We start from the raw sequence: 27,441 nt of genomic DNA, 5'->3' as shown, positions 1-27,441 counted from the left end.
GAATGTAATCAGATTACGTTACGGAGTTTGGGTAATCCAAAAATTACGTTACTGATTACAATTTTGGACAGGCAACTAGTAACTGTAACGGATGATATTTAGAAAGTAACCTACCCAACCCTGCTTGTGACATATCTCCCTTGTTGAAAAATAATCCTCTCACCTCTCTGGTGAGCAACACAGGGACCAAAGGCTACTGCTCTGAGGTCCACTCAGCTCTTTCTGCAGGCTTAGGCTACACACTGAGATCTGCAAAGAAACCTTATTCTGCTAACTTTTTTGTTCTGTTCTTTTCTCGTTCTGCTTCCTTCTTTTTTACTCCATTTCATCTTGCAATCTCTCTCACATAAGGGCACCTCTCCCTCTGATAGATAAAACTGATCTGGATACATCTGCTGTTCTCTACAGACCATAGGTCAGGGGTCAGGGAGGTCAGACGTATCTACTGTGACCTTAATGAAGATGGTATCGTCCTTGATGTAAGTACCGTTCTCCAGCACAGTCTGAGCCACAAACAGCGGGCAGCCCGAGGCTATGTTCATCTCTGCCGTGGGCCGTCTGAAGCTGCTGCTATTGGGGTCTGGTTTAAAGGCATCCCCTAAGTGCTTTCTGGCTGGGCCCTGATCCATCAGCATCAAGGTCACCTTCTGCTTAAAGGGCCAGGGCAGCAGGGCGTCGTACTCGCCACGCATCACCACGAAGAACAGAGACAGGTGGGTTCCTTTCCCCATGCCGTCACCGTTCAGGTAGACCCGGGCACACATCTTGTAGCCAAAGTAGCCAGTGTAGAAAGGCTGGCTGTAGAGAGACAGGGTCTTTGACGCCACGGCCTCTTGTTTCCGCCGCTTGTAGTCCCGGATCTTCCAGATGAGCATCCCATTGAAGGAGGCCGTCTCTAGGACCTGGAAGCGCAGGTCCATGTCTGCTAGGCGGATCTCATGGACGCTCAGCATGTCGTCGTGACGGGAGAGCTGTGTCTCTAAAGAACACGCAGAGAAACAAAAGCAAGCCAATGGAATAAGAGCCCTGTATTGTCTGCGCCACTCTTGACTAAAAAGCTATTTCAGTGGAGATCAAGTTTTTTCAATCATTACTTTGCTCATAATGTCGTTTCAGACTTTGAGCATATCAGATTGGTCCAATGTCACATTACACTTTGAGAAACTCCTAAAAGAGTTATACAGGATTACAGGTTTTAGTGGCAGTGAAGTGGTAAAGAAGAGCATTCACAAGACAAGTGTTGAGAACGAGAGAATTCAAGGTAACTCACCTAGTGTGTGTGTGGCTGGGTTGGCCCCGCCCCGTCCTCCTTCTAGAGTGGCGACTCTGGAGCGGATGCTCTCCACGGTTCCTCGGAGGGTCTCTACCTCCTCTCGGACAGACCTCAGAGACCTCAGCTCCAGCTCCATCTCCAGAAGCTTCTCAGAGTGGGAACTCATCAACTCCTACATGGAGGAACAATCACACACACACATGCAGTTACACACACTTCCATATAGGGCTGCTCGATCAATCGAATTTTTTTTTAAATCAAAATTGCGATATGGATATTGCACGAGGCTTCGATATTTAGAAAGCGCCACATAGCCGTCCGTAAAGACAATTTTTTAAACAGATTTCTCTTGCAGTCTCTCCTCTTTTGTCCGCTTCCCAATCCCACACACACGCCAAGCCCCACCCCCTGTCACTCAAGCAGGCAGAGTTCCTCACGCTCGAGATGCACTCGAGATAAGAATCACTGCGGGAAATGAATGGAGAAACGTATAACGCTCCACCCAGCAGACTGTTGACCAATAACGTTCACGTTGTCATGGTGTGTCTCGCAGTTGCTAAACTAATCTTCACGCAATCCCTTAAAAGTCAGGAAGGTCAATTACGTAATGTCACAATTTCAAGACCTCTTCTAACACTGTCATAAATCTACAGAGGAAGGATAACTTGACTTTCAAGTGCAAGTGGGAGGGATTATGGAGATGTAGACGTGGCTCTGATTGGTTATTACAGGGTCATAATTGCCCAATTAGATCAACTTAAGGATATATTTAAACCTAGGTCCACAACGTCTTGACCCCCCAACAATATACAAAAAATGTATACAGCAATACAATATTTCAGAGAATAAAGGAGCTTGAACTCTTGCTAGAACAAGAGAGAGGGAAGAGGCAAATTAAGTTTCTAATGAGGAAGAGGATAAACACGATGGAAGACAAATATGTCGCATAATATACACTGTGTACAAAACATTAGGAACACCTTCCTAATATTAAGTTGCGCCCTCTAAACAGCATGGACTCTACAAGGTGTCGAAAGCGTTCCACAGGGATGCTGGCCCATGTTGACTCCAATGCTTCCCACAGTTGTGTCAAGTTGGCTGGATGTCCTTTGGGTGGTGGACCATTCTTGATACACACGGGAAACTGTTGAGCGTGAAAAACCCAGCAGTGTTGCAGTTCTTGACACAAACCGTTACGCCTGGCACTTACTACCATACTCCGTTCAAAACACACTTAAAATATTTTGTCTTGCCCATTCACCCTCTGAATGGCACACATACACAACCCATGTGACAATTGTCTCTAGGCTTTCAAAATCCCCTCCCCTTCATATACACTGACTGAAGTGGATTTAACAAGTGACATCAATAAGGGGATCATAGCTTTCACCTGGTCAGTCGGTCATGGAAAGAGCAGGTGTCCTTACTGTTTTGTCCACTCAGTACTATTAGGCGTAGCCTATAGACCTACTTTCAGAAACTGAACTGAGTGATATACTATTTGATATATTACTTCTTTCAAGGATGCAGAAGTTGAAGGAGTCTATTAAAGAGGCAGGAATGCAGGACTCCTTCGAACAGTTGAGCCCTGAGGAAAAGGCGTTCTGCAGGGCTCAAGTGAAACATGCATTGCTTCAAAAACAAGAGGGAGAAGATTCACAAAAGAGATTAAAGGAGTTTTCCCTACAATTACTACACCACAGCCCAAAGTGCTACAAAGAGCTGAGGAAGACATTCTCCCTAGCAACACAAAAGACTAAACAAATACCTGGAGAAGTTATTTTGAAGTGTGTCAAGTGGCAAATGTTTCAGACAGACTTTTCAGTGCTTATATGCATAGTCTAGGCCGGCTATTAGGAATTGTATTATTATTTTGTGTTTGTGTCCTCAGCCAAATGAAGAAGAGCACAGCGCATGACCACTGAAGAAATAATGAGCATACTTGTCTTTGATGAGATAACAGTTAAAGATCATCTTGATTACAACAAGAGTTGATGGTGTCTGTTAAGACAAAAAGCCTGCCAGACAGGCTTCTGATCTATGAACACTAGCCTAACAGAAACATGGAAACTGGTCGGCCTATATCATGTCTTCTTTACTTATCTATCATCAAGACAAAAATGAAGGACAACCACCTAAACTAACCAAAGGGACAACCACTTATACTAATGAACTCCTACTTTTACAGGCAATAGATTATTTAGTTTCCAAATCTACCATGCCCAGTGACCGTATAGTCTCCCTTTAGGAGGATGCAGTTCATCTCCTTGATGATGTTGGACTGACTGGAAGGAACACTCTCTCTATAGACTAGAGCTCTTGTTTGATCCTCTGTTTTTGACACCTGTTAAATCACACCTTAATGAATATTCAGGAATAATTTCAGTGAAAGCAGTAACTTGTGATCAGGGGTCCAACAATGTGAAGGCCATGACGGATCTTGGTGCGTCCCTAGAACACAAGGACAGCTGTCACACAGCCCACTGCATAAACATTGGTCGACTCATCCCCATCATCTTTGATGTACCTCATCTCTTTAAATACGCCAGAAAAACTTTAAAAAGCATGGACTAGAAGTAAATACAGCTTAGTTCATATAATAGATGATTACAAATGACTATATACTAATTATACTATCGCTTATTGAGATTCAATTGTTCAATAGGCTAATCACTATGCTTCTGTCCCTATATTTCTGTCTCTATAGGAGTCTGGTCATCAGATTTTGTGGCGGCACATCAAAATGTTTTACAACATTGATAAGACAAACAGCTTGAAGCTTGCTCCTAAGCTAACAGACCGACACATCCACCTGCCAACATAAGGGTTCGGGCTGGCAACTCAAATCTTCAGATATTCTGTTACTGCAGGTAGGCCTTCACATACCTCATTTATCAAACAATGCCAATGCACACTGTCAATGTAATGCATAATGTTGCTGACTGGATCATCTGCATTACCTACCAATCTACACTGAACTAAAATAGAAATGCAACAATTTCAAACATTTTACTGAGTTTCAGTCACATATATCATTAGGCCCTAATCTATGGATTTCACATGACTGGGAATACGGATATGGATCTTTTGGTCTCATAACTTTAAAAAAAGGGGGCGTGGATCAGAAAACCAGTCAGTATCTGGTGTGACCACCATTTGCTTCATGCAGCGCGACATCTCCTTCGCATAGAGTTGATCAGGCTGTTGATTGTGACCTGTGGAATGTTGTCCCACTCCTCTTCAATGGCTGTGTGAAGTTGCTGGATATTGGGGAACTGGAACACGCTGTTGTATACGTCGATCCAGAGCATCCCAAATGTGCTCAATGGGTGACATGTCTGGTAAGTATGCAGGCCATGGAAGAACTGGGACATTTTCAGCTTCCATGAATTATGTACAGACCCTTGTGACATGGGGCTGTGCATTATCATGCTGAAACATGAGGTGATGACGGCGAATGAATGACATGACAACGGGCATCAGGATCACGTCATCTCTGTGCATTCAAATGGCCATCGATAAAATGCAATTGTGTTTGTTCTCTATAGCTTATGCTTGCCCATATCATAACCCCACCGCGACCATGGGGCACTCCGTTCACAACGTTGACATCAGCAAAACACTCTCCCACACGATGACATACACATTGTCTGCCATCTGCCCGGATCAGTTGAAACCGGGATTAATCCGTGAAGAGCACACTTCTCCAGCGTGCTAGTTGCCATTGAAGGTGAGCATTTGCCCAATGAAGTCGATTACAATGCAGTCAGTCAGGTCAAGACCCTGGTGAGGACAACGAGTATGCAGATGAGCGTCACAGACAGTTTGTGCAGAAATTCTTCGGTTGTGCAAATCCACAGTTTCATCAGCTGTCCGGGTCGCTGGTCTCAGATAATCCGGCAAGTGAAGAAGCCGGATATGGAGGTCCTGGGCTGGCGTGGTAACACGTGGTCTGCGGTTGTGAGGCCGGTTGGACGTACTACCAAATTCTCTAAAACAACATTGGAAAGGGGGATACCTACTCAGTTGTACAACTGAATGCATTCAACTGAAATGTGTCTTCCGCATTTAACCCAACCCCTCTGAACCAGAGATGTGCGGGGGGCTGCCTTAAATCGACAGGAGGCGGCTTATGGTAGTGAAATTATAATGATATTCTCTGGCAACAGCTCCGGTGGACATTCTTGCAGTCAGCATGCCAATTCCACTCTCCCTCAAAACTTTAAACATCTGACCTACAACCCATACTGTCTCCCATCGACCCCACCACTTGAACAGGTGTGTAAGAGTAGTTTATATTGCAGGAGATACACAATTAATTTCACTCTGTGTTAAACAAAGTACCATACTCTTAAAACATCTCATTTAGTGACATAGTTGATAACGAGAAACACAATGATTGACCAAATTTTGTTGTGTAGTGTTGTACTCATATGACTATGAATAATTCTATATGAATAACTACATAAATCTAAGTCAAATAAAAAAAGTGATTAATTTAGAGAATATGATCCTTTATCCCAACAATATACCAAAGCAATTGAGAAAAATGAATGTTACTAATATGGTTGACGTCACTCTTCTAAAAGGAAGAGATCAGTGACAGCGTCGAGGCAGAGGTGCAAGCGTATGTGGCTGGTGGCCATGTGTCAAATCAGTGCAGAGCTGCGCAGACAACCCGAAACAATTCACAGGACAAGAGGCAGCCAAGAAAAACTAAAACTGAAATGTTTAACAGTGTAGCTTAAAAACTAGAAACATTGATGAACTTTCAACCTTGCTGCCTAGTACGGATCTGTATTTAGACAGGGACATCGTACCATATCACCTGCATCACTCATATTGTATTATACTTATATTGTATGTTTACTTGATAAGCATTGTTATTACATAGACTATTCTTTATATTTTGGTGTTGTTGTATTTGTCATGCTCCTGCCTTGTTTGTTGTAGCTAGAATCACTGGTTCCTTATCATGCACGGTACTTTGTATCTGCAGCAGCAGCACTATTGCTGATGTCATTGGTCTCAAAGAGACTTTGGTCTCAACATATTACAGGTTACATATTATAAGAACAACGTAATGTCTCCTCGCCCACTCCAACCTACCACCCGGTCTCCTATCATAGTATCAGAGTTCTGCAGTTTTCTTTGAATGTAGTACCACATTGGTACTTACTATGTTTAGATAGTTGTGTCCACTGAGAAAGTATGTGATGATTTGCTGGTGATTTAGCTACTGCTAAGCAGGTGCGGTTCCTTAATCCTTCCACTACCTCATCCTTCTAATATTACCCAACCATGTTGGCTTTCCCAGACCAAGAACAATGACACCTGAATAACTAAAACATTATGTTACATGATCTTCCTCGCGTCTGTTTTATTTACATTTCCAGCTAGCTAACTCATTTCGATACGAACACACAACTAACACAATTGACTGCTTTTGCAAAATAGCAGATGACAAACTTCAACTCTCCTTTTTTAATCAAATTAAATTACAACTCAGAAACTCATCATTGTTCAAATTAACAACATATTTCTACAATTTGATTGCTATGTTTCTGTTGATCAGACGGTCTCTATATCGGTCACCACTCTACCGAAAAACAAATCTTTGCGATTGTGCGAATATAGCGCTGACGATTGGTCGTGAGCCTGCTGGGCGGAGCGTTATACATTTCTCCATTCATTTTCCACTGGGATTCTTATCTCCTCCTTTCTCTAAAATCTCTGGCTAAATCCACTGATAGGGCAAATATTGCTAGCAAACTTTTGCTAATATTACAGGCCGGTACCAGTGGTGGAGTATATCAGCATTGTTTGTGCAACAGCTTGTTCTTAAAATCAAAGAAGAAAATGTGAAAAATATTCTAAAATCTTTGTCTGAATGTACCCATCTATTTAAATCGAATTCGGATCCCCTGGGAAACACTGACCAACACTTTGGTTCCTACTCTGTCACAACTATCTCCTCCCTTACTTCCGTTGTCATGCCAAACAAAACTGCATTCCATGTGCCCACTGTATTCCAACCATAGCAATAGAATGATCATTCTAATTTTACGATTCTAACAGTTCACCCAAGTGTTTTGATCTATAATCGCAAGTAAAATCGCAATTACAATAATTGGTACAAAAATCTCAATTAATGTTTTGCATATATCGTGCAGCCCTACTTCCATACATGACTTCCATACCGGACTTGACCTCCAACTGAGAAATCAGTAAATGGGACTGAAGGACAGTGCATTATGTCATGATGCATGTCAAAGACAAGTATTATTATGTATGCCAAAGGCGAGTATTACGTCTTTATGATAAGGTTAGATAATGACACAGAATTGGATCTTTACCTGCATGGTATTGAGCTTCTGGTCCAGCTGTCTATTCTTCTCCCTCATCTCCTCGTAGTGAGACAATGTTTCAGACAGACGGCTGCTCAGGCCTGGCAGAACCTTGTACCGCTCCAGAAGCTCTCCTTTAACATCCTCCACCTAGACAAGCGATAAACAATATCTGTTGTTATTACTGCGTCGTTACCCTGAACTACAGTAACCATTCAGGTTCATTGTTGTTATGAAGTTAGCTGTGTGGTTCATTTAGTTTCAATTCTCCCAATTGATTTCTTTCGGGTACTTCCCAAAATATATGTGGTTGTTAGTGTGTTACATATAAATGCACATACAAAAATGTGTGAATCAACATTTTCATTATGCTGATTCCATAAAATGTTTCCTCCAATTGTACACAGGGCAAATTGTTATAAAAATTAAAGCTAATTGCAGTACCTTGGCCTCCAGTGTAGTGTTCCTGGTTGCCATCAACCGCAGGTGTTCAGAGGCAAAGCTAGATTCATGGTCCCTCATGTCTTGGTTGAGACCCTACAGAGGAGTAACAGGGAATATCATATCAGTAACATACCAGCTTAAAACTACTGTATGCTCTCCTAAATGTGGCTGAGTTGGTGTTCAGTGGGACAGTAGCACCACTTTCTTATGATCACAATAGCAAGACAACAGAGTAGGAAAGCCATCACAAGGAGTTCATAGTGGCCATGTTATTAGAACGTATATTAAACATAGTATTATTAAGAACATTTTTAACAGTCATAGTAACATGAAGACTGACCTTGAAATTACATCCAAAGCGTATAAAGGAGCAGGTGACATGAGCCTTTGGACACTCATGTTGATGACTTGTCAGCTGAGAGTAGAAACTCACATTTAGGTTCAATCATTTCCTTCTATATCAAGCATTTGCAGTACAACGTGGTCTCAATTAAATGAGCAACCATTGTATCACAACATCTAAAACTATGTTTATCCATCTGATGATAAGTGGAAAGATGACCATTCTTGTTTTGCATGAATACAATTTATATTACGAACATTAAAATAAACTCCTTACTTTGCTCCGTAAGATGGAGGGGAAAGTACAATGATTGGGGCAGGCCACCGGAAATGAAGGACAAACGGTGTCTTTGTGTTTCTGAAAAAGTTATCAAGTAAAGAGAAATTGGCACTATGGAAAGAAAATACACCTAGTAAATATTCACACAAAAAACATTGAACACAAATACTGAACTGGCTCTACAACATCAATCAATGATATTGTTTAGGGAAGTAGCAGTGTTGTTATAGTCAGTGAATAAGGTGGACTTAAATACATGGGAGTACCAGAACGACAGCGAGAAGGTCAATTCTGGTGACTTTAAAAAAAATACATTCTACTACAAAATTCATGAAAATGTAATGATGTTAACATCTGAAATATAGCTGATGTGCGCCACTGCACTGTAGGGAGATGATGAGGAGCAAGTAGTGGCTGTGCGCTCATGGCTCTCATTCACGCCACTGTTTCCTTCAAATATACCTTGTAACGCGTCACTGATCTTAAAGGGATAGTGCAAGATTTGGCAATTAAGCCCCTTTTCTACTTACCCAGAGTCAGATGAACTCATGGATACCATGTGTATGTCTCTGTGTGAGTTTGAATGGAGGTAGTTTCACTAGCATGCTAGCTGTTCCCATAGACTTCCAGTCATTGTGCTAATGCTAGTCAGCAACTTCTTTCAACTGCAGTCATATTTTTGGGCTGTCTCTGCTAAATGAATATAGGGGAAACGCTGCAGTACTCATTTTGGGTGCCGGTCCTCTTTATATCCTTTTATACAGTATGTTGTTGTCTTAGGTCTCTCTTTATGTAGTGTTGTCTCTCTTGGCGTGATGTGTGTTTTGTTCTATATTTATATGTTATTTCTTTTTTAATCCCAGCCCCCGTCCCCGCAGGAGGTCTTTTGCCTTTTGGTAGGCCGTCATTGTAAATAAGAATTTGTTCTTAACTGATATGCCTAGTTAAATAAAAATACAATTAGGTGCCAGTACTCATTCTATTTCAAGAGTGAAAGAAAAATATTGATTTATGCAGTACTGCCAAGTAGTGGTTCTAGTTACCTGTAACTCAGTCATGGCCATCTTCTGCATGCAGAATTCACAGGTGGTCTCCCTGTGTTTACATTTCCAACTCAAATGTTCAGGAATGTCTTTTCGCATCATCTTCTCTTTGCACTTTCCCAACGGGCATGGCACCTCAAAATACGGACACACATTTAAATGATCCTGGGGGGAAAAAATTAACATTTAAGGAAAAGGAATCATGAGTGTAAAGAAAATGTTACGTATTATTATAGTAATTCATAACAGTTGATGGGAAATGTTCAACCACTGTGACTAACATCAAGGAGAATTGTAGAAAAAAAAAAAATCTAAACGGTCATTCAAAATGGGTGGATCTTTTGCAGTTCAGAGTTTGAATACCGACGGTGTGCACTGTGCAACAATGGGACTTTTTATTTTCCCCAGTCAGACACTTACCATGACCTGCTGTAAACTTATCTGCTCCTTACAGCCGTTCTTTTCACTCCTGCAGTACACTCTCAGAGCCATAATCTCTCTATGGCAGCATACGTCACGGAAGACCTGACAAAACACACACACACACAACACTATTGTCACTGATTATGTTCAAGGCCATTTAGAATGGGTATATAGCAGGGATGGGCAACTTTGATGGGGATGGGGACCACCAAAAATCTGAACACATCATGAGGGGCCTCAGTGGCTCGCCGGTCTGCGTACCCACATCCATACCCACACGCAGTCAGATGACGTTTTAAATGTTATTTAGTGCAATTCTACACATTCTGCCATAGGGTGGAGAGAAATGTTTGCAGATTTGAATTGATATCTGAATGAGTAACTAATAAACTGAATGGGTTGAGATCGCTCGCTAAACTAACTTATCAATCTAAAAAAAACGGTAGCTGATATGGGCTAATTGAGTGCACAACCAAATTTCGAAAATGTACCTTGTGTATTCTACTATTTTAACTCTCAACAGTTAGTTGAGACCCTGACTGAGTTAAAAATAAAAAATAAAATAAAAAAACGTTCATTTTTTCCCCCTTGGGGCTGGTATATAGGGATGATGATAGTGATGCAAATCATTTTCATAGTCTTACCTTGTCTTTGAACAGAGACAAATTATCTTCTGGACATACTGGATTCGGTTTGCTGTAAAGTAGATTTAACTAATCATTTATGTCCAATCAAGCATCCTATTAACAACTAGTGGCCAATGACTTCATTATTCCTCAATCATCATCACATGATCATTGAATGACAAACCAATCTTACCAGAAAGACAGCTGACATATCACACACACTGACAAGAAGACAATTCAGTAATTTCTCAACTGTAACTTCCTAAAAAATAAACATACCCATTCATTCTCACACTCAGCATGAATATCAAATCTCTTCTCCTCACCTTAGCTGCTCAGAGATGCAGGTTTCACAGAACCTGTGTCCGCATTCTGTCTGCCTGGGGTTGCAAAGCACCAGCTTGCAGGACTCACAGCAGTACTTGGGTTCCGGGGTGGCTACGAAGTGGTCCCTAAAGCCCCCGTGCTGGGGTAGGAAGCCTGCCACGTGGTCGCTGGGCCAGGGGCGCTGGGCCAGGGAGAGAGCGGCCAGGGAGAGAGCGCATTGCTGGAGGGGGATCTGCAGCTCCCGCCCGTCCGCATTCCGCCCTGCTGACATGACCTGGGGAGGGCACACACACACACACACGAGGTGAGAGATGTTTAATAAAATGTACAGTTGCAACATACAGGACAAACACAACATGGTGTTTCAGCTGTGTGTGTGTGTGTGTGTGTGTGTGTGTGTTAATGCTGAGCATTCATTGCCACATCAACAGCTCACGACTGTCAGGCCAAGCCTTGGGAAACCCCTTTATAACAGGCATAGCTAACTGGGGCTAATTTTATCTCCGCTCTGACTCGGAGCAGAGTGGAGTGCACAAGCAGGAAGGCCTGGGACTGGAATAAAACATATCCAAAATTAGATAGAGAGGACAGAACTTAATCTAGACTGACCCAAGCCTTTATTATTGACTTGCCAAAACGTTATTCACTTTAGGAGTGCAAGCCATAGGAGGGCAAGCAATCTAGGCTAGAACATCCTTCAATTGACTTAAATCCCATGTAAATATAGCATACACCATTCCAAAAAAACATGAACTTCTAGTAGTAGGTTCTAGTTAAAATGGAGAACTGAGAAAGGTTCCCAAGAAGCTATAGATCAACTCTGACCTAATGACTGAACCATCAGCTCTACATCCTGTTACACATGGTTCAACTGGCTCATTCATATAGTACAACTGAACCCATTCAGACTGACACTGGTTAGGATATCAAGACAGGCCACTTCCACAACTCTGCCCTCAACGTTGAAAGTCCATCCAACCATCATCACTGGATGAGCAAATGGACTAGGCCTAGGCTATTCGCTGACCAGTTCATGTGGTTCGCAAGGGACTTCCTGGGATATTCAAGGGGCTTTTCCACAGGCCTGTCCCTGTCTATCACCACTGACTGACTACACACACACACAACTTAGTACTCACACACACACACACAACTTAGTACTCACACACACACACACACACACACACACACACACACACACACACACACACACACACACACACACACACACACAGGTGTAAGCCTACACAAACTCCAGACCCAGCTGGATAGAAGCTGTCAGCAAAAGTTAGAAATTTAGATTGGTTAGGCTAGATAGATATCTTCGTTATCTCCTACCTACAGTAACGCATATAGTCAATTTGAGATTGTTTCGGGTACATTTGGGCCAGGGACGAGATTAGTCAGGTCTATCTTCCTTGACAGGAAATCTGTTTCTGATGAAACGCTGAGCATTATGTTAAATTGGGTATTTCCCCTGTTAACACTCACTGATAGGTTTACATGGAGAATGTCCAACATCTTTTTAGAAACAGGCTCATTATTCTACAGTATTTAAACCTGGTCATAATGCTTGATGCTGAAAGAACACATTGTGTCTAACAGTCAGTGGATGAAGAAAAGACGAGGGAAATCAGTTACATGTCATAGTTTCTCAGGCGAGATCCTCTCATATGGCCATGAAATGCACCAGCTATCTATTCTACTCAGACAATATCGGTACAGAGGGCAGTCTCTCCACTCCCATTATACATATGTAGCCAAGTCTTGTTATGCTGGTTGAGTAACATGACATCACAAAACAAAAACGAAACAAGTAGGGGAATTCTCTGAGTGACCTTTCATTGCACTTAGGTTTGGCACAATTACCATAACCATGTAACTACTGGTATGGATAAAGACCATCATGAAAATAAAATAACAGCCATCATGACCATATGTATATATATTTTTTAATTGTGTGGAATGAACAGCTGACTGAAGACGGGATGGCCGGGCATTCAGGCAGTTGAGTGTTTCTGCTGTAACATGGACTACGCAACATGATTAAACATTGTTGCTCTTTGCTGAAACAAGCAAGGTGTTGTAGCAAATGAGTCTTCAGTTGTCTAAGCAATGCCCCCCTCCCAGCAGCAACACATGCAGTCAGGAACGGAGGATGAGAGAAAATGTGCGTCTAACTGTTATAACAGTAACCGCAACCGCGATTATTTGGCTGACCAATTACCGTCATCCAAAATTCCATGACCGTCACAGCCCTAATTGCGCTAAATCAGATCAAAGTGTATTGGTCACATACACCGATTTGCAGATGTTATCGCAGGTGCAGAGAAATGCTCGTGTTTCTAGCGACATGGAACACTATAACCTGAAAGCAAGAGAACTTGGAAACAGGTGAATCTTCCCAGAACAGATTCATGTTTTTCTGATCAGTGATCTTAGACCTGGCCAATCAGAAATGTGATTCTGTTAAAGAATGTTTTCAATGTTTCATATGCATACATGCATACCGTTTGACATGTCTCAAAGGCATTATTGACATATGATAAGCATATATTTCAATACAAATATATTTCTGCACCCAATATTTACTATTACAAGACTGTTCACCGTGTCCGATAATAGAAACCACCCTCCAAAATAGAAAATCACGCAAATGACTTGAGGTACATTTTTGGACAACCAATTTGTCATAACTGCAATTCATGTATTGCACATGCATTGGTGTAAAACTGAAGATCTTATAATATGTCATGTCAACGTAAAATGACATGACAAGGTGATCATGTGGAATAATACATTTTTAGAATATGCCATTATTGGTACATTTTTACCATGGTTTAGATGGCTGAGTGAAGGCAATTCAGTGCACCACAATGGATGTTTTAAATTACATCATACCCCAATTTGAAGCCTCCCTCGCTCCACACACATGTTTTGGCTCACAACTGCATGGCTACTCAACATGTTGCAATCTACAGACAGACATAGCTACATAAATGTCAAATTCACTATATTATAATTAGCTTTCCCATCTAGCAACAATACTTACATGAATCAGATATAACGTTGGCCAACGCAACGCCGTTTTCCAGGAGCTACAATGTTACAAATGGAGCTTCGATGAATGGCACGTTCATGAACACCACAATGTAACCGCTTACAATGAAAACGACCAAACACTGCCGGTTTTAAAACAGGCAGCTAGAGGCTTTTGATCGGTAGCTGACATTTTAAAAACAGAATGTTAAAAGGAAATGTACTAAAATCCATACGGGAATATAGCAGAAAAAGCAGCCGCTGCTGACTTGCTCTTGTCTTGATGTCTAGTGGTTGGAAAGCCCCCTTTGCTTTGGCCTTACTTCCTCAGGAAATCCCCGTCAAGAAAAAAATTGTAGTCAGCCAGTGGTAGGCCATGATGTGTTGTATGGCATTTCCGCTAGATGGCAGTGTCGTCATCACCATCAAGTGTACTACGGGAATTGCTGTCATATACAAACGTGGGACATTTTACTGTTTGTAATGGTCTGTACCCATCACTTACAGCACGAGTCATTTCCTCCAATTCAGTAAAACATTTATTTTCTCCTCCTGTCCTCAAACAATACTTGATCCTTCTTCAGCAAAGGCATTTATTTAAAAATAACCTTTTTAACCAAGTTAGTTAAGCACAAATTCTTATTTACGATGACGGCCTACCCCGGCCAAACCCTAACGATGCTGGGCCAATTGTGTGCCGCCCTATGGGACTCCCAATCACAGCCTGTTGTGATACAGCCTGGAATCGAACCAGGGTCTGTAGTTACACCTCTAACACTGAGATGCAGTGCCTTACACCGCTGCACCACTGGGGAGCCCCATTCCTTGAACTGTTCATCACAAAATCAACAATGTTTTCACTGTTGGTCTTTTATAGTATGGTGCATAACCCCACATCAGGCACAATATTGAAACAGCTTAAACCACACAATTGAAATATTTATGACAAAATGTGTGCTGAAACACAGAACAAGAGTGCCTGTCTGTTTGTGCTATTATGCCAAACTGAACGTTGGACTTGACAATGAGCAATAGAGTTGGCAAAAGCACAAAACAGTTATGAGAACAGGCTAAATACAAATAGCAGGAAAAGACAAATGAGCATTCAGTAAATGTCCCTATAAATCCTTCAAATTTATTGTCTAGTTAATTGATGCGCAAATTGAATACACAATGGTAAATGACAGCAATACACACAACCTCATTAAAACCCCACCTCAGGCATTCACAATGTCTTCATAAATATATAAAAAGATTTCAAAACAGTATGCTAAATCATGGTACCAGTACAGTAAAAACGGTAGAATAGCATAGGCCAGTTGTTGTGAAAGGGACAGGGTTTGAAATTACAAATAAAAACACTTCAGAACTCAAAATGGTTTAAATTAAAATGTAAAAATTGTTCCCCAAGCTGACAATCGGAGGGGACTGTGGATCTCTGTCTGTCCGTTAGTCACACGCAATATCTCGGACAGCACTGGTCCGATTCTGACGAAACTTGGGCGAATGATGAGTCTTGCCATAGATACCCGGCATTTTCAAAATTACACTGATCGGCCCAAGGTGGGAGCTATAGTAATTAACTGAAATTTGTTAGTCACAGCAATCTCATTTGGCCCAGGGGGAGACATGTTTACTGTAGCCTTGTTCCCTATTCATCAACTTAAGGAACTTCTCACTCAACTCTCCTTCCAACTGAAAAGCATTCTTTAACATGATTGTGTTGACCCTATTGTGTGTCCTGAGGTTACTAGTAAACTGAAAATGGATATCCCTCAATGATGAACAGCTCCTATTTAAAGTTTTACATTATTTGTACGTCTCTTTAACCTGTCATCCGAACAATTAATGCATTATTTATAAATATGCACCAGAACATGTTAACTTTAGTTTAAATTGAGTAATATTGAACACTGAACACCAAAAGTGCACTACCGTTTAAAATTCAACACCTAGTTTATTTCTTCAATGGAAGCGCCTGTTGGGATTCTAAGTTCTACACTTACTATATGTAATGTCAGTTTTCAATAAGTCTGTACAGTCTTTTCAGTACGGTGGGGGGGACAACATTCATCATGCCATGAATATGGCAATTTCAAGATCCCAGAATCCTACTTGCATTATGCTGGAGGCACATCCATTCCGTAAGAGCAACCTTTTATGACAAACATTGCATGTATATCAGTAGGGGAGGGCTGAGGTTCAACCGTAAGTAACGCATAGAAGCAGAGGGAAGGGAGATTGTAGTGTTTACTTTGTACCCAATGGTGATTGGAGTTTGTAGAATACTGCAAGGCAATTTCTGCATTCCGACTTCCTATTTCACTCCCACACTGTGCACCCGTCTCGCTAACTCCCTCTCCTGGATTTAAAGCCTTCATACACCAGTCTGTTCCTTGTAAATCCATGGGGGGACAAGTACCCGTTAAGGGGTAAAGTTAGTTAGGGGGTAAAGGAAACAGCTGCAGACAAGAGTTTTGGAAGGAATAATATAAATAGTTTGTTGTGTAGTATTAACTTGCATTAAGGCCCTGTGGAAATGCCATCATCTTGTTCTGCACTGTGTGTATCAGGGGGAAAAAAATCACCTGACTCACCTTTTCTCCATCTCCAACACTACAATGGTATTTCCTTGGGTTATTTTTCTTTGTGGCTGTCTGGTGTACAAAGACAGCTTCGTCACATTCGTTCCAGCGCGTGCTGGGCACAATACAAAATAATTGTAGTCCACAGGGTCAGTTCATACAGAGACCTACTGCGGTTAAATACTACACAACAAAAAACAGTCTTTACAAAGTAAAGAGGGTTGCAGAAGGATAAAATGACAAAGGGATATTGTGGGCTGAATAACAGGGATCATCTGTAATGTTGAGTGACCGAGGCAGGGTAAAAGGCGCCAGATGCATAAACAAGTTACATTTGAAGATTTTTCTGGGATGGGATAAAGTGCAGTCAGATAATTCTGGTTACTTTGACTGTCAGTCAGGCTGAAGACTGGTGCTGTAAGTTAATTGGTGGACAGCTGCAAAACATCCTTGAATCGGGGATGAGGTAACAGGAATGACCTTCTTGAACAGGCCCGCAAAGACAGGGAGTAACCTGTGCAGATTCATCATCGCCTCTTCAGAACAGACGTAAAATCTCAGAGGGAGGAGTTCTGCCAACAGAATTATCCAAAATGGCTGGCCACTCAGGATGCTAGAGGTTGTTGTGCTTCCACTAGTGAGGATTCCTGTAAAGAAACAACATTGGGGAGTATTTGCAAAACTCAAATTAAAGACTGGAATCCTTAATTGCTTATAGACTTAATGATATAGAACCATTGATTCATAAAGATTATAAATTGGTGGTTCGAGCCCTGAAAGCTAATTGGCTGACAGCCGTGGCATATCAGGCCGTATACCACAGGTATAACAAAACCTAAAACATTTTTACTGTTCTAATTACATTGGTAACCAGTTTATAATAGCAATAAGGCACCTTGGGGGTTTGTTGTATATGGCCAATATACTGTACCACAGCTAAGGGCTGTACCAGGCACTCCGCGTTGTGTTGATAAGAACAGCCCTTAGCCGTGGTATATTGGCAATATACCACACCCCCTCAGGCCTTACTGCTTAAATATAACTTCTAAATGCCTCATGAGCTAAGTTCAACTGTCATACCCCATCAGGACCCACAATAGAAGCTTGTTTTACTCCAACATTTATAAACAACGTACATGTAAACAAACATTGTATAGCCTCAAAACAGTTAAAACGATCATTTTTATATCATGGATGGTCAGTCCTTGCATCCATAGCTTGGTCTATGATTTTGAGAGTGGTTACATTTGTCAAGGCCCATCCCTCAGCTTTTTACCAAAACAAAGGCAGGGTGACCGCCTTGCTATTGTTTCAATTAAGGATCTTTAAAGCAGGGTTTCTTAAAAACTATGGGTCCGAACCTGGGCATGTGAGGTGGGTCTCGAGTTATTAGAATACATCTGTAATTACACACTCTTTCTTCTTAATATGGGTCGTTGGAGGACGATTTGCAATACAAAGAGTGGACAGTCACATACCTCTTTTTGGTCCTCTGGCGGCACAGGGTTGGTGGCTCCATCCTCAGTGGGAGATGGTGATGTGTCCATTTTCTCCTCTCCTCCCTTGGCTGCTCCCTCCATCCCGTGCTCGGCCTCCCATTCCTGCAGCACCTCATCCAAGTTGAAGCGTCGGCGGTAGTTTACAAAGAAGTTCTTCACCTGCACCACAGACTTGTTGCCAATCACATCCGAGATAGCCTGGAAGTCCCGCCCATATTTTCTGATGGCTGGAAGAGGTTACAATGGAATTAAAATACATTTTGAACAAATTGAGATTGTTATGTGCCAGGCCCCCCCCAGTGAAACAGAACTCAATATATTTTTTTTTATCATCTGACTTTTCACATGGGCCCCACTTCAGTTGGTTCCATTTTCTACCCTTTCTCGAATCCCAACCCATCTGTTGCACTTGCAATCTATTACCTTGTACAGCAAGCAGTTGCTCCTCTGTTGTCCAGCGAGTGTTAAACTTCTGGTTCACCTGAGACATAAAATGGTCAAACATACAAGCAACATGACAGGTCAAAGTGTATTACAAGACTAGTGATGCTACGTTTGATACCGGAGCATGCATTGAAACCACAAAGCAGTTTACTTCAAAGCAGTGTGCCGATACCCATATCACTTTATCCGAAGCATGTCATCAACGACATCCGAAACGTTGTTTTGTCGCAAACCACCTGATTGGTTTGGCATTGGTTGAAGACAAAAGGAAGCGAAACCCCTTTCATTTCGAGGGTTGGCTGCCGAAAGTTGTGTGTAGGTGGATTTTGAGAGCCGCTAGCGTCTATTGAGCTGGGAAATGGGACCCAATTTCAAACATAATGAATAATGTAGATTTAAAATACATAGTACTTGAAAACATTACAACTGCTAGACATCTCAGCGCTGTCTCTGCACTACGGCATGCGTGACGTAAACTATAATCATTTGGCAGCTCTAAATTCTTTTGACCAGCAGATGCCACTAGGGTGATCAACGCTTTGCGCAATAAACCTATTTTTCGGCAATTGGCTGGAAAGCGTCCATGCTTCAGAAAGCTTTGTTTTCCACTCACTATGCAAAACAATAGTAACATTTAAGCTGCAATATGTAACTTTTTGGGCGATCTGACCAAATGTACGTTATAGATCTGTCACTCATTGAAAGCAAGTCTAAGAAGTAGTAGATATGTTCTATGCACATGCACTATTCCTATGCTTCCCGTTCTTATGTTTCGTTATTGTGTCTTTTACTTTCGGTTTTGCACACCAGCTTCAAACAGCTAAAAATACAATATTTTTAGTTCTGAAAAATATATTTCACAGCAGTTTAGATGGTAAAATGGTTCTCCACACTATACTTGCTTGTTTTGTCACAAACTGAAATTATGGCTCGTAGCAGTTAGCCTTTCTGCATAATGCACCTTTAATTCTATGGAGAAGGTAAAATGAGATGGTCAGAACTTTAGGTCAGCAATAGCATTACCTCAGGTACTCTGAAGTTGTCTACTCCCACATCAAGCTTCTCTTTCAGGGCACTGTTATTCTGTTTGATGCTCTGGATCTAGAAGGGGATAAAACTCATTAAGGAAAAATGTCCAGGTTAACTCGTCACCCTAAAGACACTCTAGGTACACAGGCTTCGTTCTTAATTTCCACACAAATCTCCCATTGACATCAATACATGATTGACACAAAATTGACTCATCAATGGATAGGAAACGCTGTCACAGAAGATGAATGTTAAGACCGTGCACTAACCTGCCGTTTGATGCCAACCAGCTCCATGTCCATTTGCCGCAGCACACCGACTGCAGCGGGGGTGCTGGTGGACATTGCAGCTACGTCTCCCTGGCTCAGATGCATTCCTTTAGGAGGCTTCTTCTTAGCACGGTGCAGGTTCTTCCCTGGAGGACCCTGTGGTTCTTTTTTGACGTGGGTCAATTTCTCTGCCACGCCAGTAGTCGGCTAGACGTGAAGGAATAGATTTAGGTTAAAAAGTCGAACCATCAAAAGTAGTGTCAATTTAATATGAATGTTGTAGGTTTCTATTGAAATGGTAATGAAAATATTTGGAATTCGAAAGCTACCTTCTGTACCACTGCCAGTGGTTTTGGCTCCTGTTTCTCAGGTGCTGCGCCCAGCTAAAACACAAAATTACCATGTTAGTTGGCTTCAATAAACAATATTTATTAAAACTGATAAGAGCCTCTGAACAGACCCACCTCTTTCTTCTCCTCCTTATTTGGGTCGTACGCTACATCGCTTGGAGCATTTCCATTGGTCTCCTCAGCCTCATCCTCACTGAAACATAAAGCAAAAACTTAATACATAGAAATAAAAATATTGTATTCTTGGCCTAACTTTCCAATACATTTCTTTTGTCTAATTTGGAATGGTTGAAACCACCCAGGACTAGTTTTTCCAAAAGGGAGTGTTAGTTGAGAGAATGCGGTTCATGCATTTTAAACAAAAGAACACACTTCATACCTCTGCTCTCGTTCCCTCTTCTGCTTGCGTGCGTGGCGATCCATGACACTGGTTTTGCTCCGTGTCTTCTTCCATGAATAGTAGAATCTAACCAAGCTAGCAATTGACTTGTCTGGTAGCTAGCACATGAACAAGAAGAACTTGTAAATAACAAACAAAGTCACAGTTTTGTGCATTATTTGTGGTTTAGAGACATCACACAATGAACACCCCAAATTAGAATTCAGTGTCTCATGTCATCGTGTGTTCCATGTTCGCCAATGGAGTAGTCTGCTGTTAACTGACAAAAATGATACAATTCGGAGGCGTTAGTCTCACCATCTGCTGTATACGGTGGAACGTTTTTCCGTGGAAGCTGAAGCCCTGTTCAAACAGGACCTTGTCCTCCACTGTCCACTCATCTGGGAAAGGTGTGAAGTTGGGCAAATCTGCCAGGGACTTCTCAATGTTGTGCTTGTGCCAGAAGAGCATCCCCAGTGCCTGTTCCATGTTGTACCCATGCTTCTCTTTGGCAATTGCAATGTATTCATCCACTGTACAAAAAAATATTTACACACACACACAGTGCATTCGAAAAGTATTCAGACCCGTTGACCTTTTCCACATTTTGTTACAGCCTTATTCTAAAATTGATTAAATCAAATGTTTTTTTATCAATCTACACACAATACCCCATAATGACAAAAGAAAAATTCGGTGAAGAAATTTGGCAAATATATTAAAAATAAAAACATAAATACCTTATTTACATACAGTACCAGTCAAATGTTTGGACACACCTACTCATTCAAGGGCTTTTCTTTATTTCTACATTGTAGAATAATAGGGAAGACATCAACACTATTAAATAACACATATGGAATCATGTAGTAACAAAAATGCATTTCAATGAACAGGTGTGCCTTGTTAAAAGTTAATTTGTGGAATTTCTTTCCTTCTTAAAGAGTTTGAGCCAATCAGTTGTGTTGTGACAAGGTGGAGGGGGGATAGCCCTATCTGGTAAAAGACCAACAAAGAGAAACAACAGTCAATCATTACTTTAAGACATGAAGGTCAGTCAATCCCGAAAATTTCATGAGGACCGCCACAGGAAAGGAAGACCCAGATATACCTCTGCAGAGGGTAAGTTCATTAGAGTTACCAGCCTCAGATATTGCAGCCCAAATAAATGCTTCAGTTCAAGTAACAGACACATCTCAACATCAACTGTTCAGAGGAGACTGCAGCAATTTGACCATGAATTCAACCTGATTCACGCAAAGAAACCCCTACTAAAGGACACAATAAGAAGAGACTTGCTTGGGCCAAGAAACATGAGCAATGGCATTAGACTGGTGGAAATCTGTCCTTTGGTTGGATGAGTCCAAATTTGAGATTTTTGGTTCCAACCGCAGTGTCTTTGTGAGACGCAGAGAAGGTGAACGGATGATCTCTGCATGTGTGGGTCCCACCGTGAAGTGTGGAGGAGGTGTGGTGGTGCTTTGCTGGTGACACTGTCAGTGATTTATTTAGAATTCAAGGCACACTTAACCAGCATGGCTACCACAGCATTCTGCAGCAATATGCAATCCGATCTGGTTTGCGCTTAGTGGGACTATTATTTGTTTTTCAACAGGACAAAGACCCAACACACCTCCAGGCTGTGTAAGGGTTATTTGACCAAGGAGGAGAGTGATGGAGTGCTGCATCAGATGACCTGTCCTCCACAATCACCCGACCTCAACCCAATTGAGATGAGTTGAACCGCAGAGTGACGGAAAAGCAGCCAACAAGTGCGCAGCATATGTGGGAACTCCTTAAAGACTGTTGGAAAAGCATTCCAGGTGAAGCTGGTTGAGAGAATGCCTTGACAGCTTTGCACACGCTTGGCAAAGGGTGGCTATTTTGAAGAATCTCAAATATAAAATATATTTTGATTTTAACACTTTTGGCTACTACTTGATTTCATATGTGTTTCATATTTGAGGTCTTAACTATTATTCTACAATGTAAAAATAAAGAAACCCTTGTCCAAACTTGAGACTGGTACTGTATATTTAGATACAATGCATTCGGAAAGTATTCAGACCCCTTGACTTTTTCCACATTCTTACGTTAAAGCATTATTCTAAAATAGATTGACAGCTTTGCACACTCATGGCATTCTCTCGACCAGCTTCATGAGGAATGCTTTTCCAACCGTCTTGAAGGAGTTCCCACATATGTTGAGCTGTTGGCTGCTTTTCCTTCACTCTGCGGTCCATCTCATCCCAAACCATGTCAATTGCGTTGAGATTGGGTGATTGTCGAGGCCAGGTCATCTGATGCAGCACTCCATCACTCTTCTTGGTCAAATAGCCCTTACACAGCCTGGAAGTGTCTGTTGTCTTGTTGAAAAACATATGATAGTCCCACTAAGCGCAAACCAGATGGGATGGCGTATTGCTGCAGAATGCTGTGGTAGCCATGCTGGTTAAGTGTACCTTGAATTCTAAATAAATCAGATGGTGTCACCAGCAAAGCACCATTACACCACCACCTCCATGCTTCACCGTGGGAACCACACATGCAGAGATCATCCGTTCACATACTCTGCGTCTCACAAAGACACGGCAGTTGGAACCAAAAATCTCAAATTTGGACTCATCCGACCAAAGGACAGATTTCCACCAGTCTAATGTCCATTGCTCGTGTTTCTTCTTAGTGGTGTCCTTTGGTAGTGGTTTCTTTGTAGCAATTCGACCATGAAGGCCTGATTCACGCAGTCTCCTCTGAACAGTTGATGTGTCTGTTACTTGAATTCTGTGAAGCATTTATTTGGGTTGCAATTTCTGAGGCTGGTAACTCTAGTGAACTTATCCTCTGCAGCAGAGGTAACTCTGGGTCTTTCCTGTGGCGGTCCTCATGAGAGCCAGTTTCATCATAGCGCTTGATGGTTTTTGCGATTGCACTTGGAAGAAACTTTCAAAGTTCTTAATGTTCCGTATTGACTGACCTTCATGTCTTAAAGTAATGATGGACTGTTGTTTCTCTTTGCTTATTTGAGCTGTTCTTGCCATAATATGGACTTGTTCTTTTCTGTATACCACCCCTACCTTGTCACAACACAACTGATTGGTTCAAATGCATTAGGAAGGAAAGAAATTCCACAAATGTACTTTTAACAAGGCACACCTGTTAATTGAAATGCATTCCAGGTGACTACCTCATGAAGATGGTTGAGATAATGCCCAGAGTGTGCCAATCTGTCATCAAAGCAAAGGGTGGCTACTTTGAAGAATCTCAAATGTTAAATATATTTGGATTTGTTTAACACTTTTTGGTTATTACATGATTCCATATGAGCTATTTCATAGTTTTGATGTCTTCACTATTATTTTACAATGTAGAAAATAGTAAAAATAAAGAAAAACCCTTGAATGAGTAGGTGTGTCCAAACTTTTGACTGGTTCTCCGTCTGTCTGTCTGTCTGTCTGTCTGTCTGTCTGTCTGTGTAAATATATAGAAAGTCTGAAAGACTGTGGCATTACACTCACTTGCACAACACTCAGCTACCCATTTCTGTTATTATTGCATAGTTATTACATTAACTAAATATTTTGCTTCAGATAAACGTAAGATTTGTAAAAGTAAAATGGGCAAGTAGTTTACATTTGGTACATAATGAGGAAAATGGCTTGAATGGCTCTCACATTTAGCTTCAGCCAGGTTCGGGCTGGGGAGCCACACCAGCATGCCCAGGTTGTCCCTCTCCTCGGCCGCCTTGGCAATCTCTGTCACAGGGGGATAAAGGATCGAATGAGGACCAGTGACTTAATTACTCAAACTACTCATTGCCTTTATCCTAAATGTTTTTATGTTGAAAGTGAAACTCTGGTGAAAGTGAAACCAATTTCCAACAATACAAGTTTAGCGAGAATGAAATTTCATGTTCCATTGGAAAATACAACATGTATTATTAGCAGCACAAGCCTATCAATTCTCGCATGGAAACCAAATTGAAAAGAAAAATAATATGGACCATTAGAAGTCAGGACTTAAATCATATAGGCTAGTGAAAGCAGCTACAATTAATACAGTTCATGTTACAAATAATACATTTCATAATGATTCATTACTTAAAGGGAAGCAATCAACACCATTCTCACTCCAGATAGTTAAATTAAACGTTTATAACCATGGTCGTTCGACCAACAATTAGGGCCTAGCTATAACAGATGTAAATTACAAACTTTTTAATTAGCTCATCTCAGATTTGTTATATGCTAAATATGCTGAAATATATTGGATACATTGACAATAGTTCTGCAGTTAAATCGGTTCAAACATGAAACAATGTAGCCGTGGACAGGAGTCGGAATGTCAAAATAATACATATGTAGTTAGCAGTAGCCCGCTTAGTCAAGGCTCGTGGAATAGACGACCAGGAATTGTTCGAGGCTATCATGTCTGGTAACCTGTTCCATCTTCTTGACTGCCTGAACAGTAAAATGACTCACCTGGATCATAGTCTGGCACGAGGGCTTGATACTGAGTCCCAACTCTCATACCACCACTACCTGAACACATAACAAACACAGGATTAACATTTTTACATCACTGTACAAGTGTATGAACTAGTTTAGAGTGACCGAGGCTACCACCGTCGTGTTGACCTACCATGCTCATCATCACTGGAGGAGCCCGAACTTCCTTCCTCCCATGAATTGTTGCTATTTCCATTCGTAGCTAAACTTTTGTTAGGATTATTAACTGTATTCCTACCCCTTCTTTTCCCTGACATTTCCGAACCACTCTTTTCCATCATTGCGGGGATTTTTTAACGGAGAAAGAGCAACAAAACTACTCGGATTTTGGCTAGCTAGCTACTGTAACGTTACTGGATGTCTGTAGTCAGCAGCACCTTGCTAGATGCCTGGCGCTAGTTTGCTAGCTAGCGAACAAAGTAACGTTAGCAGATTGGCTAGCAAAGCTACTGTGGCTAGCTAGACGAAGCGATGACCAACTGATTAAACTGTTCAACTAGCCAGCAATCTCAATTAAGACGGCTATGTTATAAAAGTTGTTAAGATAGCTGTCTCCAAAAATATAACGGGTGGCCAAATAACTGTGTTGTATGGGTCTTTCGATATTAACCAGCCACCCCAGTTAGCTAGAAAAAATACCCCAAGTTCGCGAGGATGCTTGACTGCTAGCTCGCTGCTACTTGGATAAAAGTTGCGGTAGCAACTAGCTAGCTAGCTTGATTTATGAAATCAATTAGCATAGCTAGAGCTACGTGGCTTTAACACACGCATTTGTCGAAGATATTCTACAGATTTTGACTAGTTAGCTGGCTACTTTTGTCCATTACAATCGTTACTAGCTAGGTGTCTTGCCAGGTGGGTCGGTTGCTAGTTGACACTCCACGGGGTCTTGATAAAGTGCCTGGCTGCATCAGATGGAACTGAATTTTTCGAGGCTTGCCCTGAAGAGGCCTCCCTCAAGCTAATAATGATGAGTGGACCAACTCTCTTCTTGCCTGGAAACTAGAGGCTACAATGAATTAATTCATTAGGTAGATGGGAACTTATGCAATTAAACAAAATAAGTTTTTCTACGTTCTACAGCCAATTAATGGAATTAATTTACATTCAAAAAGGCGAATTAAAATAATCTAATTCAACAATGGACACATTCCTCAAATCATATGGACTGCATTTAATTTCTTTTTTCTTTATATGTCAGGGACCATGTACAAATTATACATAGGCCTATCAGAGTATCCCAAATATGTGCCTCCATGGCCTAACCTCAGGGCCGTGTTCCCCAACCTTAGAAGCGCCCAACCTTAGAAGCCGTATAAGGGAGCAGTGTCTTGCATTCGCACTGTCACAATCAAGCTACTTCTGGGCTCCTTGAAAATGAGTAGGCTACAGTATATAAACTCCTCCCTGTATTTATTTGGAGTGACGCTAAAACATTTGAATTTGTCTCTATACTGCAGCAGTTTGGATTTTGAAATGTTTCATATGAGACGACAGTACAGAATGTCACCTTTTATTTGAATGTATTTTCATACATATCTGTTTTAGAACTAAAGGCACTTTATGTATCTAGTCCCCAGTGGTGTAAAGTACTTAAGTAAAACTACTTTAAAGTTCTACTTAAGTAGTTTTTTGGGGTATCTGTACTTTACTATTTATATTTTTGGTAACTTTTACTTTACTACATTTCTGAATAAAATAATGTACTTTTTACTCCATACATTTTCCCTGACACCCAAAAGTACTCATTACATGTTGACAGGAAAATGGTTCAATTCACACACTTATCAAGAGAACATCCCTCATCAAGAGAACATCTGACGGACTCACTAAACACAAATGCTTTGTTTGTAAATTATGTCTGAGTGCTGGAGTGTGCCCCTGGTTATCCGTCAATAAAAAAAACAAGAAAATTGTGCCATCTGTTTTGCTTAATATAAGGAACTTGAAATGATTTATACTTTTACTTTTTAATACTTAAGTACATTTTAGCAATTCCATTTACTTTTGATACTTATGTATATTTAAAACCAAATACTTTTACTCAAGTAGTATTTTACTGGGTGACTTTTACTTAAGTCATTTTCTATTAAGGTATCTTTACTTTTACTCAAGTATGACGATTGAATACTTTTTCCACCACTGCTAGTCCCCCCTATTTGGACAAATTCACTTATAAATCAAAACTAATTTTATTGGTCAAATACACATGGTTAGCAGATGTTATTGCAAGTGTA

The 27,441-nt window shown here is 41.2% G+C and overlaps 2 protein-coding genes across 2 annotated transcripts; both read right to left on the bottom strand.

Annotated features, from left to right (window-relative positions):
- Positions 1-31: 31 nt before the first annotated feature.
- On the bottom strand, positions 32-14,420 carry traf3 (TNF receptor-associated factor 3). The gene is made up of 11 exons (XM_039009002.1): positions 14,158-14,420; positions 11,105-11,379; positions 10,797-10,848; positions 10,150-10,254; positions 9,730-9,894; positions 8,684-8,764; positions 8,405-8,479; positions 8,065-8,157; positions 7,630-7,770; positions 1,271-1,445; positions 32-979 (listed from the first exon to the last, which is right to left on the bottom strand). The coding sequence occupies exons 2-11, from the start codon at positions 11,374-11,376 to the stop codon at positions 417-419; spliced, it is 1,722 nt and encodes a 573-aa protein (XP_038864930.1). The 5' UTR covers positions 11,377-11,379; positions 14,158-14,420; the 3' UTR covers positions 32-416.
- Positions 14,421-15,257: 837 nt separating this feature from the next.
- On the bottom strand, positions 15,258-26,148 carry rcor1 (REST corepressor 1). Its single transcript, XM_039009745.1, has 12 exons — positions 25,338-26,148; positions 25,178-25,237; positions 24,371-24,451; positions 21,018-21,232; positions 20,700-20,818; positions 20,435-20,513; positions 20,300-20,353; positions 19,971-20,177; positions 19,696-19,773; positions 18,652-18,709; positions 18,208-18,455; positions 15,258-17,376 (listed from the first exon to the last, which is right to left on the bottom strand). The coding sequence occupies exons 1-12, from the start codon at positions 25,483-25,485 to the stop codon at positions 17,335-17,337; spliced, it is 1,389 nt and encodes a 462-aa protein (XP_038865673.1). The 5' UTR covers positions 25,486-26,148; the 3' UTR covers positions 15,258-17,334.
- Between the last annotated feature and the right edge of the window lie 1,293 nt (positions 26,149-27,441).

Source organism: Salvelinus namaycush, chromosome 15, assembly GCF_016432855.1.
Source record: "Salvelinus namaycush isolate Seneca chromosome 15, SaNama_1.0, whole genome shotgun sequence".
NCBI classification, from domain to species: Eukaryota; Metazoa; Chordata; class Actinopteri; order Salmoniformes; family Salmonidae; genus Salvelinus; species Salvelinus namaycush.
Note: the sequence above shows the minus strand (reverse complement) of the source record. Positions and strands in the feature narration are given on the sequence as shown.

Excerpts from the sequence above, each read along its gene's own strand:
- traf3 (XM_039009002.1), bottom strand. The coding sequence starts at position 11,376 with ATGTCAGCAGGGCGGAATGCGGACGGGCGGGAGCTGCAGATCCCCCTC. Across the intron at positions 9,895-10,149 it reads TAAGTTTACAGCAGGTCATG|GATCATTTAAATGTGTGTCC; the intron begins GTAAGTGTCTGA and ends TTTTCCCCCCAG. Across the intron at positions 7,771-8,064 it reads ACACTACACTGGAGGCCAAG|GTGGAGGATGTTAAAGGAGA; the intron begins GTACTGCAATTA and ends TCGCTTGTCTAG.
- rcor1 (XM_039009745.1), bottom strand. The coding sequence starts at position 25,485 with ATGATGGAAAAGAGTGGTTCGGAAATGTCAGGGAAAAGAAGGGGTAGG. Across the intron at positions 19,774-19,970 it reads TGGTTGGCATCAAACGGCAG|ATCCAGAGCATCAAACAGAA; the intron begins GTTAGTGCACGG and ends ATCCCCTTCTAG. Across the intron at positions 17,377-18,207 it reads CGCCAGAGGACCAAAAAGAG|GAATCCTCACTAGTGGAAGC; the intron begins GTATGTGACTGT and ends GTTTCTTTACAG.